The sequence below is a fragment of the Psammomys obesus genome, unplaced genomic scaffold, assembly GCF_907164565.1.
Source record: "Psammomys obesus unplaced genomic scaffold, mPsaObe1.curated_primary_1811, whole genome shotgun sequence".
NCBI classification, from domain to species: domain Eukaryota; kingdom Metazoa; phylum Chordata; class Mammalia; order Rodentia; family Muridae; genus Psammomys; species Psammomys obesus.
Window position 1 is genome coordinate 9,849,833 of NW_026585691.1, and position 12,231 is coordinate 9,862,063.

Below are 12,231 nucleotides of genomic sequence, written 5' to 3' on the forward strand. Positions count from 1 at the left end.
TGTGTGTGTGTGTGTGTGTGTGTGTGTGTGTGTGTGTGTGTGTGTGTGTTTCTGTTTCTGGAGATGGAGGGTTTCATCCTTGATTGCTATTGGAATGGTCTTGTCCTAGATGTTCTGTGGACTTTCGGGAAGTCGGCCAGCAAGTGATTGAGAATAGTTAGAAGGCTGCTGACACCTGAGAGCCCTTAATGAGTTACATTCCCTGTATGAAACTGTCCCCTAGCACTTAGATGCAGTTGAAATTTGTTAGCAAGAACAGAGGGGCTGATGATGCGTAGGTGACACAAGGAAAGTGTTTTCAGCAAAAGAAATAATGGTATTTGATTTTGGTTCATACCAGAAAGCAGCGTAAACAGCACGTCGGCAGTGGGAGAAACCATGTTGTCCTCAGTGGAAGAAACCAAGCCAGTGATTGAGGTAAAGTTTCATTTTGTTCCATGGATGTTTGATAAGCACTGAGCTCCTGTTTGTAGATGAGCATCCTGATCCTACCTAAATTATAAAGAAATTCAGTGAAAAACATCAGTTTAAAGGTTAAAGTTAACTTAAAGGTTAAAGTTAACTTCTACTGGGTTTTAGAACAGGACAATGGGAAAGAACCTGCCCTTAGGTCACCTCACAGCCCCACTGTGACCAGATGAGTCAGTATTCTTAACAGTTTAATCTACTTAACTATTAAGAATACTTTAAACTATTGGTTTTTTTGAGACAGGGTTTTTCTGTTTAGCCCCAGCTGTCCTGGAACTCACTCTGTAGACCAGGCCAGCCTCATAATTCACAGAGATCTGCCTTACTCTGCCACCCAAGTGCTGGGATTAAAAGCATGCACCATTGCACCTGGCTGAAGGTTAGCTTTTACATTTGATAACAAATTAATTTTGTCTGTTGGAGTTGTCTTTTGAATGAAGCTACTTGGCTGGATAATCTTTCCATGGTATTTTAGTCCCTTGGTACTAAGATTGGGTGACATAAAGAATAATTTCTTTCTAGAAGGGCCTGGAGATATGACTCAGTGGTTAAGAGTGCTTTCTACTCAGTCATGAGGACCTGAGTTCAGATCTCACCACACATGGAATAAGCCTAGTGTCCTGCAAACATTTGTCATTACAGCTCCAGGGATCTGATACCCTCTTGTGACTTTTGCACATATAGACATGTGTTTGGACTTAAATAGATACATGCTCCTCCCCACATACATAAATAAATCTTCAGTGTTGATGACATGGTTCAACAGGTAAAGAGGTACTCGCTGCCAAGGAAGTTATTAAAAAGTTTATTTTTGGAAGCTGTGAAGTCCAAGATGAAGGCTCTCATAACTGGTTTGGTGTGTGTGATTGTTCCCTCCTTTATGATTGTACCTTTTGTAATATCCTTGGAGGGCAGAGGAAGGAAATGGCCAGATGTCATTGTGCTTTGTGCCTCTTCAAACAGCATCCTCCTCATCTCCCCAGAGCTGATTGAGTTTTCAGGGGTTTTGTTGTTGGTGGTGTTCCCCCTTGGCCAGGGTCTTTTTACACAGCCCTGGCTGTCCTGGAACTCAGTATGTAGACCAGGCTGGCTTCCAACTCACAGAGGTCAACCTAAGTGCTGGGATTACAGGCGTGTGCCAGCCTGAGTTTTAGTGAATTTTAGGGGATATATACAGACTGTAGCCCCTAGCATAGCTGTTGAGCCAGCTCAGTTTAATGAGTCTATCACATACTCCCTGGATGTAGTATTTTGTGCGAGTAAACTCATGGGACTGGTGAAGTAAGTGAACTCTTGGTGCCTGTGGTCGTGGAGCGGGGTGAGTGGTCTCTTCAGTTTCTGAAGCACAGCGGAAGGAGACAGTAGTCTCCTAATTCTTAGCGTTGTGGATGACTTTCAAGTTCTCCAACCTAAAGAAAGTGAGCCTGTGATTGCCTAACCCTTTATTGTTGGATGGAAATCCTGTCATTAAGGTCAAGGGGAGATGTTCAGCAGTAGGCCCAAAGCACAGCGTACACAAGGCCCTGGGCGCCATCCCAGCATTGTAAAACAGGGAAGGGAAGAGAAGAGAAAAAGAATGAAACTATGTGTCATATATTTTGAACTGTGAAGAAAATTTAAGATTCAAAATTACTGAGCTTACTGCCTGTCTTATTTGGTTCTGTAGGTGGAGGAAGTAATTTCCCCTGAAGACAATGTCTATTTCGGAACTACCAGTGACGATTCTGACATTGTTACACTTGAACCACCTAAGCTGGAAGAAATGGGGAACCAGGAGGTTATTAAAGAAGCGCCCGGCTCCGACGACTTTAACATGGGTTCTTCCTCCAGCAGCCAGTACACCTTCTGCCCGCCAGAACCCGGTATGGAGCTGTGGCGGCAGTGAACCTCTGGGCTCTTAGTTAGTGGCCTGTTCCAACTCAGCTCTTTAAACGGTTTCTCTGAAACTCAAGAAAATCTTGGCAAAATTTGTTACAGTGTCTTCCTGGCCTTTATGGCTCAGCTTAGTGTTCTTTCTTTGATACATTACTCTGTGTGTGTGTGGGGGGATGGGGACTGAACCCCAGATATTGCACATACATGTGAGGTAAGCACCCAGCCACATTCAGTATGTTCAAGTCTCAGGTCCTAAAAGCATTTGTCTTTTAACACCTGATTGACGGATTGATTGAGGTACAGTGGGTCTAGCTCTGTAACTCTGGCAGGTTTTGTATTCACTATGTAGCTCAGGCTTTGCCTCAGACTTGGCAGCTGTTCTATAGGCATATGCTACCATTCCCAGCTTTCTCGGTTTATTTTATTTTTGTTTTTTCAAGACAGGGTTTCTCTGTATGGCCCTGGCTGTCTTGGATCTTGCTCTGTAGATGAGGTTGACCTCAAACTCACAGTGATCCACCTGCCTCTGCTTCCTGAGTTCTGGGTTTAAAGACCTGTGCCACCACTGCTTGGCTACTTCCACAGTTTTTAACCTCAGTTTTTTAATATGTAGTATCTTTCAATGGGACACAAAATACTTAGACATAAAGTTTCTAGAAAAATGTTTAAAAAGAAACTTGTAACTAACTCAGGTATTAATTAATCCACAGTGATAATAACTTAAAGATGGATTATGGAGTCTTATGACTTCATTTAGAACTGCAGTTTTAATCATTTCCTAATTAGATCAAAAAACGAGTATATAGAATCTAGTTCAGATAAGCTCCTGTTTTCCCATTCTTTTAATACTTGATTAATCCATTCTTTTAATACATTTGGCAGTCAGAATCAAACAATGACATTTCTCATTCCATTATAAAGTAATAAAATGCCACATTGTGTTTCTTGGCTTTTTTTAATTTTCATTTTGGTTTGTTCTGAGATAGGATCTTTCTCTTGAGCCCACACCTCACTGTGTAGCCTTGGCTAGCCTTGGATTTGTTACAGTCTTCCTGGGATTATGTTTAAAAAATATCCACATCCTCTGTCCACATATAACAGTAATTCACATGTAACACACGAGTGCTAGGAACTTATTAGGGAATGACAATAAGAAGTATGTGTTCAGAGCAGAAGGAATTTTTTTGAATATTTTGAATCCATCCTTTGTTGAGTCTGAGATACAGATGGATGGCTGTATTTACACACAGTTGTTACAGTTGACCTTAGAATTCAATACCCCAGGCTCAAGCCTTCCTCCCCTCAGCGTGCTCAGGTTCCTTGGGCTCGGCAGGGCAGCGCCTGATACGTATATGGTTTTGATTTTAGAATTTCCATCATGTTCAGATAGTTTTCCCCTTTTGATCTGTTTGCTTATCCATTTGTTGTCTTCACCTCCGTCTTAAGATGGGGGGGTAGGAGTGTCACCAGAGGGCTTAGTGACAGAGCAGGACCCCTGCTGTGGGGACCTGAACCTGCAGTCCCAGGAGTCTGACTTCATTTCCTCTTGGAAAGATCTGACAGTGTTTCAGAATTAGTTAGCAGAAATATTAAGTTTTTTTTTTTTTGTTGTTGTTGTTGTTGGTTGGTTGGTTTGTAATTTTAGTCAGGATCTGTCACCTGTATCCCTGGCTAGCCTGGAATTCGTTAGAGGTCAGGGTGGCCTCAAACTCATGAAGATTGGCTTGTCCTAGAGTGCTGGGATCAAAGGTGGATGTGGCTATGCCCACTTTACTTTTTTAACCTATTGTAATCCACCCCATCAAAACTGCTTGTATAAAGAAAATGTTTGAAAATAATGCTAAATTTTGGGCAACACTGATAATGCTCTACAGCCAGGCATCGTTGGACAATTTATTTTCTCAGTTATTTCGTTCTTTTCTCTTATTCCTTTTTATCCTTACAGCTTTTCAGCTTCATGTTTTTGTATAGTTCTAATAGGTATGCAGCTTTTGTTTGCTTAAGAAAACTACTGCCTTCCATTGACCAACCTTTCTCCCCAGAAGGCGAAGGACATTCGTGTTGTGTATCTTTCTAAAGAGATGGTCATTGGATTTTAATCTCACAAAGATAACAGTGTAACTGATGAAAGTTGTATTTTCAGTTTTTTCCTTTATTATTTATAATGAAGCTTTATACATCTTTTTTCCCCCTATTTATTCACAAAAGAAAGGTGGTGGGAGAAGCTCTGGAAGATTCCTGAATGCATAAGGGGATGGGATGACCAGCTGAAACTTCGTGTTCCTAGCCAGCTCGCTCTCCAAGGTGGCGTGCGTGCCTGACACTGAGCAGCTTCTCAAGCTGGGCCAGTCACATTTACTATTGAAATGCTGAGTGCTTTGGAGAGTCCTGATCCCAGAGAGCCATAAACAGGCTGGCTGAGTTTATTGCATGTCTCTGCATTGCTTGCTGCTTGGACTGTGGGCCAAATTGCCCTGTACAGGAAGTTTAGAAATCCACATATTTCCACCATTACATATTATGAGTTAAAGCTGGAAGCATTAGGGAGTTTGATGACTGTTAATATCTACAGGGTGGTTTGTTCATATATATGAAGGCAATACATATTGTAGGTTTGGAGACATTTTTAAGATTTGGAGAAAGGTTTGCTCTTATCTTTACTTACTGCCATTCTGTCAGAAAGCATGACTTCAATACTCCAGCCAGGATCTGGGTGCCTTTATATTATGCAATGCTTGGCTTAAGTCTTCCTGTCCTTCTCTTTATCTGAGCAATTACCTCACAGCTGAGATGATGGCATCTTGGAAAAACTAGTGATTAAGAATAAGCAGACACATGCTGGGCATGAGGGACACAACACAGCGACCCCTCAGCGACTCCCATGTCACTAAGCATTAGCCTATGTGTTCATTCAGTGGCAGTGTCTCTGTGTTGTCATGTGAACATGAACTAAATTTTCCACGCTTGATCTTTAGAAAGCATTGCCTGATGTAGAGCAAGCTTTCCTGTGGCATGAACAGCCTGTTTTCTGAAAGACTGGCATTTTTGGTGCATGAGCGTGTGCTATTTTGGAGCGCCGTGTTAAGTTCAATTCACATTTTATCTTCTAACTGGCATGTAGGGATTATTACCAGTGTTCTTGTAGGTAATTGGTTGAAACATGAATGGAATTAGGAAGTGACATGTGCAAAAGAAAAATATTTTCTTTTTTTAAGATTTTATTTATTTCTTTTATGCATATTAGTGCTCTAAGAGGGCAGTAGAGGGTGTAGATGGTTGTGAGCCACCATGTGGTTGCTGGGAATTGAACTCAGGACCTCTGGAAGAGTAGACAGTGCTCTTAACCGCTGAGCCATTTCTCCAGCCCCTTGAGTAATATTTTCAAGGGATTGTTCCTCGACTGGAGACTTTCTGTGCAGTTTTTCCTTCTTCGTTTTTTTCTTTAGTATTCTTTCCATGAAGGAGCAGCACCAGACTGGGCCTTAGCATCAGGGATAGCTGTTGTGTCGCTTCCTCATGCTGACATATTTACTAGAGGGTAAAATCAACAACCTTCTGGTGAGAGTGGCAGTGGAAGGGAAGGGCTCATCTGACCTCTGGAACCCGGGTTGAACTGTGGTGCTTTGGACCTGCTTGGTGGGATAGGAAGATAGGGACCTTGGAGATGTATTTATTGTAAGAGAAAGTACTTACACACTTCCTGTCCCTTCAGGTAGATGTGAAACTGAACACAGAGACGGTTTCTGTTTTTTTTTTTTTTTTTTGTTTTGTTTTTTTTTGTTTTTTTTTTTTACTAAAATACTTCTTTCTGCTTCTAGACTGAACTAGACTGAAGAAATGAGTAACTGTTCTAGACAGTAAGGTGGGGAAGGGTAGAGCTTTAAAGAGCTACATAAGGAGACTGTCAGGGTGCAGGCAGGGTGTAGCAGTTTTTAGACTACAGTCGGTCTGTTTGGTTTGATGTTGGTAAATGAACAGCATGTTCTTGTTTGTGTTTCTCTTTGGCTTTCTCATGTAAAAGGGTAGGTAAGGATAGCATTGATTATTATGTCATATTTATTGGCAAGGCTTTTCTGAAACTGTTTACTTAAATGTCAACATTTTTCTTTTTAAAATAGTCTTTTCATCTCAGCCTAGTGATGAGGAATCCAGTAGTGATGACACCAGCCATGAGCCCAGCCCTGTCCCACGCCGCCGCCGCAACAGGAAGAAGACCATTTCTGTCTCAGAGTCTGAGGAGCTGCCACTCGCTGAAGCAGAAGATGAGCTCTCCAAGGAGCCGAGGAAACGCCACTTTAGTGGTGGTCTCAACAAGTGTGTTATCCTGGCCTTGGTGATCGCTGTCAGCATGGGATTTGGACATTTCTATGGTAAGTGTTCGGAAACACCTTGTGCAGAAGCCACATTCATACAGCAGCAAGGCAAGACGGCACAGAAAGGTCAGTGTTGGCTATTGTGGCCTGTGCCTATAGTCAGCTACTTTACTCAGGAGGCAGAAGTAGAGAATTGCTGGATCTTAGGAGTTTGCCATTAGCCTGGGCAACATAGCCAGACCCTGTCCCGAAACAAGACATTAACTTTTTTATTTTTTGAGACAAGATCAGGCTGGTCTTCAGCCTGTATGTAATCTTCCTCCATCAGACTCTCAAGTATAAATAAGACCTTATTAACATACATATTTGTGGCTTTTCTTTTTTAAAGAAGATTTGAAAATTAAAAATCTGAACTCAGTTTAGAGCACTGGCTACTGGCTGTTCTTCCTGAGGCCATAGGTTCAATTTCCTGTGTCCAACCCATATGGCACCTGTTTCATAATCATGTAATTTTATCCGCAAAGGATCTAGCACCCTCTTCCAACCTTTTAGGACACTGCATGCACATAGCATACAGACCTATGTGCAGGTGAAACAGGCATTAAAAAAAATCTGATGATGATGGGCATGGACTAAAGGGCATGCCTTTAGTCCCGGAAGCAGGCAAGAGGGTTTTGAGTTTGAGGCCAGACTGGTTTACAGATTCCACTCCAGGCTAGCCAGCCACATACTGAGACCCTGTTTAAAATAAAATAAAAATCTGCAGTTATATGTAGGAAGCATATAGAAAACCTAGATACAAGACTCACAACTTAAGAAACCCTGGGTTCTACCTTGAGGCAGATTTTTATATTTGTTGCATAGTATTTAAATTCCATCAAAATAGTCACATTTGCTGTAGACGGGATATGGTTCACATCTATAATCCCAGCCGTGGAGAGACAAGCAAGAAAGTTACCAAGAGTGGAAGGACAGTCTGGGTTATATAGTATGTAATACTTTCTCAAAAAAACAAAAAAAAACATTACATTTGAAATATTTCAGTAATTATTGCTCATCTTTTTATTTGGTCTCTAGTAAACTATTTTATTAGATAAGTGACTTGTAGATAGTTTATGTACAATGAATATCTTTTTTCTGAAACTCAGCCATGAATTATGATTTTGTTAGTGTGGTCATTCTGAACAGTCAGATGTTGGGCAGATGTGAGTCCTGCCTGGGGAAGCTGTCATGGCATAGCCCTCCACAGGAAAATCTAGATATGCTTGAGGTTGGATGCAGGAGTCATTTTGTGACATCCATTTCTGCCTTTCTGTTTCATCCAGAACGTTTTCATCTTGAAGTTTTGCTTTATACTTTTGTATTTATTTTGTAATGTTTATTTATGATAATCAGCATTCAAAGCCTTTAAATGTCTCCTTAGATGAGAAAAGTTCTTTATGGTGCTATTTTTCATTTAAGAATCTCACTGGTAGGACAAACAGTGGTGGCACTCGCCTGTAATCCCAGCATGCAGGAGGCAGAGACAGGTGGATCTCTAGAGTTCCAGGACAGCTAAGCCCCGTCTTGAAAAAAGAAAGAAAAATCTCAGTGTTGAATTACTTACTTAAGTTCTGTATTTTTTTTAAGAAGTTTTAGCCACTGTGTGCGTTTGTTCATGTATGTATGTGTGTAAGCGGGTACATACGCTGTCACATAAGTTTAGGTCAGAAGACATGTCTGGAGTTCTCTTCTGTACCCTTATGCAGATTCTGGGACTCAAACCCAGGTCTCCAGCCTCACACAGCAGCCTCCTTTCTTAGCGTGTTGCCAGCACAAGGTCTGTGCCTATACAGTTTGAAGACTGTCCTACTCTGTTCTTGTGGATTTTGTGGGATAGTTAAGTTTATTTTTATTATTTTTATTTTTGTTCTTGAAGCAAGAGTTTTACTATGTAGCCTAGGCTGAACTCTGACTCATGATCTGACTCAGCTGTAAGTGAGTGCCAAGATTACAGACCTGTGCTACCAGTCCTGGCCAGAGGGGTATGGTATACTTTAGAAATAAATGTCAGCTGGGCGTTGTGGCACACACTATAATCCCAGCACTCAGGGAGGCAGAGGCAGGCAGATCACCATGAGTTCAAGGCCAGCTTGGTCTACATAGCAAGTCCAGGACAACCAAGGCTACACAGAGAAACCGTATCTCAAAAAAAAAAAAAAAAAAAAAAAAAAAAAAAGTCTCACAATTCTTGTTGTGAACTTGTCTGAAACGAGGTCTCTTTATATAGCCCAGGCTGTCCTGGACTCAGTGTGTAGCTCTGGGTGGCCTAGAGCTCATGATGTAGATCAGGCTGATTCAGGCTCACAGAGCTCCATCTGCCTCTACCACCCAAGGGTTGCACTAAAGGTCTACACCACTGTGACTGGAAACTTGACAATCTTAGTTTGCCTATATAAACTAGTTGTAGATTTATTCCTTTTCTTGGTCTATATAACCTACATTTCAGCTTTCTATTTCAATAGTTCTTTCCAACAGTGAAGTAAATGTATCAATGTTTTTGAATGTATTTTTGCCTCCTGCAGGTAAACATGAAGGAAACAAGGAAAAAGGTCTAAAATCTTTTCTTACTAAAAGCCAAGACTTGGATATTAACTTCAATGTCAATACAGACTGCACCAAAATCTCACAATGCATGATTTTGGAATATTTTGTAGAAAGTACAGTTTAGAACTGTCTTTTTTAAAACCAAGGAATTGTGTGTTTGCTGGCTTTAACAAAATTAACACATTACCTTCCTTCTTGTGCATTTCCATATTCTCGTTATCACAGCATGGGAACCCTGGGTGATGCAGCATATGAAACGAGTCTACATGTAAATCTAAGCCCTGAGCCCAGTGACCTTCAGCATTCTTACTCACACGACAGGACTTCATCCTGTGCTGGGCAGTGAGCTCCATACCAAGAGCCGTTCTCCAGTATCTGTAGCCATAAGCAGCCACAGGGTAGAGATGGCCTCCTCAGAACACACCAGCCTTGGCTCTGTAACTGTGGGGTTTCCTGTAGATTCTAGAAGAAAGCAAAGGATAGTGATACAGTGTACTCTAGCTGTTTGGCCTGACTTAGGGTCTAAAAGTGCATCTGAACTTTTAGAAAAAGATAAAAAATAGCACAGGAGATAAAAATCTACATGAAAGCTGATACTAATACATGTTTGAAGTGTTCTTCTTGGCTCCATACTCAGAAAGTGGAAGGTGTTGGCAGGCTCTCCAGCTCTTCTGAGCATGTAACAGTGTGGTAGAAAGTAAAAATGCTTATAGCTAGTAAGGTTTATTATTAAAACCTATAATTATTAGGCAGTTATTATTAGCCCCCTGCCATATCAGCAAAAGCCACAGACACCTGCTGGATTTTAGATATTTTACTTGGGGCTTATGGTATATTGACCCCATAACCGTTCATGTTACCCCTCAGCCCTACATCCCATGCCATTTGCTCTAGTCATGCCTATCTGGCTACTTCCCCGTCCTGTCTCCATAAGTGCTTGTATTCTGCATCTGGACCACTCCTCCACATCAGTCTCAGAGTCCACTCTCCCCGCCCACGTGATTCTTTTACTATCCCGTGGCGGCTCTGCTTCTTCCTCCTGTCTTACCTGTCTCTCCTTCCTATGACCCTCCCATCATCAAAGCCTGAGAACTTTGGCCACACCTACCTCACTCTGCCCTGCCCAGGTATGTAGGGGTAACTTGGAGGCAAGGATTACAAATGTCATTTTGGGGTATGTGGGTGTCTGTTTGTAAAAGACATCAAGCAAACCTCGGAAGGAAATCATTAACAATCAAATAGAGAGCACCAGACCGTCCTGTTACATAACTGTAGCTAGCTTGGAAGTTACACAGCATAAAGAGGGTTAGAGTCTGTGGCTACATAAGCTTCCTAAGTCATCCTTGAATGGGCTTTTACTAAGCTTATGACAGGCAGGAGGGAAAGTAGACCATTTCAGCAACTGAAACTTTGGAACAGTAACAAACAGTGCCTAGATTATAGGAAAAAAAAAAAAAGGTGTTTCTAAAAGTGGACAATGCAGGATATTAACTGTGTGGGACAGTTTAATTCATTGAGCAACTGAAAATAGTAAAAAAAAAAAAAAAAAAAAAAAAAAAAAAGATAGAAATACAAAAATCTAGAGGTCAGCTAGACCTGCTATGGGTTTCATAAACCATATGCTGGTGCTGAAGGCCTTGGGTGAGAGTGAAGGAAGCATGAAGAGCTTAGTTCAGTGAGGGCACTCGGGCTTCCAGAGTGGATTTTGGTAGTCTCAAAACTTAGAAAGTGTGTAAGCTGCTTCACATTTGAAGTAGACCCTTTCCTGGGGGAGGAATCCCTCTAGACAGTCAGGTAGCAGGGTGCTGTGCTAAGCCCTCACCACTGAACTGAATCCCCATTCCTGTATTAAGTGATGCTCAAAAGTGGGTTTCAGGACCTGTAGAAGAATTAAAAAGGATTAATGGTTGCACCCTATGTTTAAACTTCTGCATGTAGTGGTCTGCCCTTTAGTCGTCAGATGTTTTTAGGTTTCTTGGTGTGCGTGCATGTGTGCTTTCATTCTTTCCTTCCTTCCTTTTCTTTCCTTTCTTTCCTCCTTCTTTCTTTTTGATTTTTTTGAGACAGGGTTTCTCTGTGTAGCCTTGGCTGTCCTGGACTCGCTCTGTAGACCAGGCTGGACTTGAACTCACAGAAATCCATCTGTCTCAGCCTCCCCGAGTGCTGAAATTACAGGCGTGTGCCACTGAGTCCATCTTATTGTTGTGTTTTCTTACGCATGACACACGTAGTAGAAGGAGCATGCAAAAGAATGTTTTGAATTTAAGGTCAAATGAAGGAACTGTCCTGGTACTGGGTGGTAACCTTTGTAGAAGGTTCTTCTGTTGAGAAATAGCCCCTGCCCTATTGCAGAATTCTTAAAAGATTTGGCTTTGAGGGCCTGCAGGATGGTTCAGTAGGATTGTTTACTTCCAAGACTAATGCCCTGAGTTGATCCCTGAGAGCCACATGGGGAAGGAGGGGTCCAATTCTTATAAGCTGTCTTGACCTCTGCTTTTGTGTCATGGCATGCATGTACCCCTCACTCCCATAAATAGTGCATGTGTTCTTTTTTAAAAAATAATCTCATCATTTAAGAAATAGAAGGGATGTGGCTCTGTTTGTAGAGTGTTAGCCTAGTGCATGCAAGGCCCTGGGTTCAAATCTTGGTGCAACATAAAAACTAGGACTTCTTTACCACCCTAAAGGTAGGGGCAGAGGGAGAAATTCATGCTTCTCCTTGGCTTCATACTAAGTTTGAGTCCAGCCTGGACTACAGGAGAGTGTTTTGTTGGGCATGGTGGCACACACCTGTCATCCCAGCACTCTGGGAGGCAGAGGCAGACTGATCTCTGAGTTCAAGGCCAGCCTGGTCTACAAAGTGAGTCCAGGACAGCCATGGCTACACAGAGAAACTCTGTCTCAAAAACAAACAAGCAAAAAACAAAAGAAAAGAGACTGTCTCACCAAAAAAAAAAAAAAAAAAAAAAAAAAAAAAAAAAAAAAAAAA

The 12,231-nt window shown here is 41.7% G+C and overlaps 1 protein-coding gene across 3 annotated transcripts in view; it reads left to right on the plus strand.

Annotated features, from left to right (window-relative positions):
• Positions 1–12,231, plus strand: part of LOC129670009 (ras-related protein Rab-27A) — a 105,704-nt gene that overhangs the window by 11,591 nt on the left and 81,882 nt on the right. For all 3 annotated transcript variants that reach the window (XM_055598401.1, XM_055598403.1, XM_055598408.1), the window contains 3 exons: positions 341–417; positions 2,135–2,330; positions 6,462–6,713. In XM_055598401.1, coding sequence (XP_055454376.1) covers positions 341–417; positions 2,135–2,330; positions 6,462–6,713 — 525 coding nt within the window. The remainder of the gene's footprint in view (positions 1–340; positions 418–2,134; positions 2,331–6,461; positions 6,714–12,231) is intronic.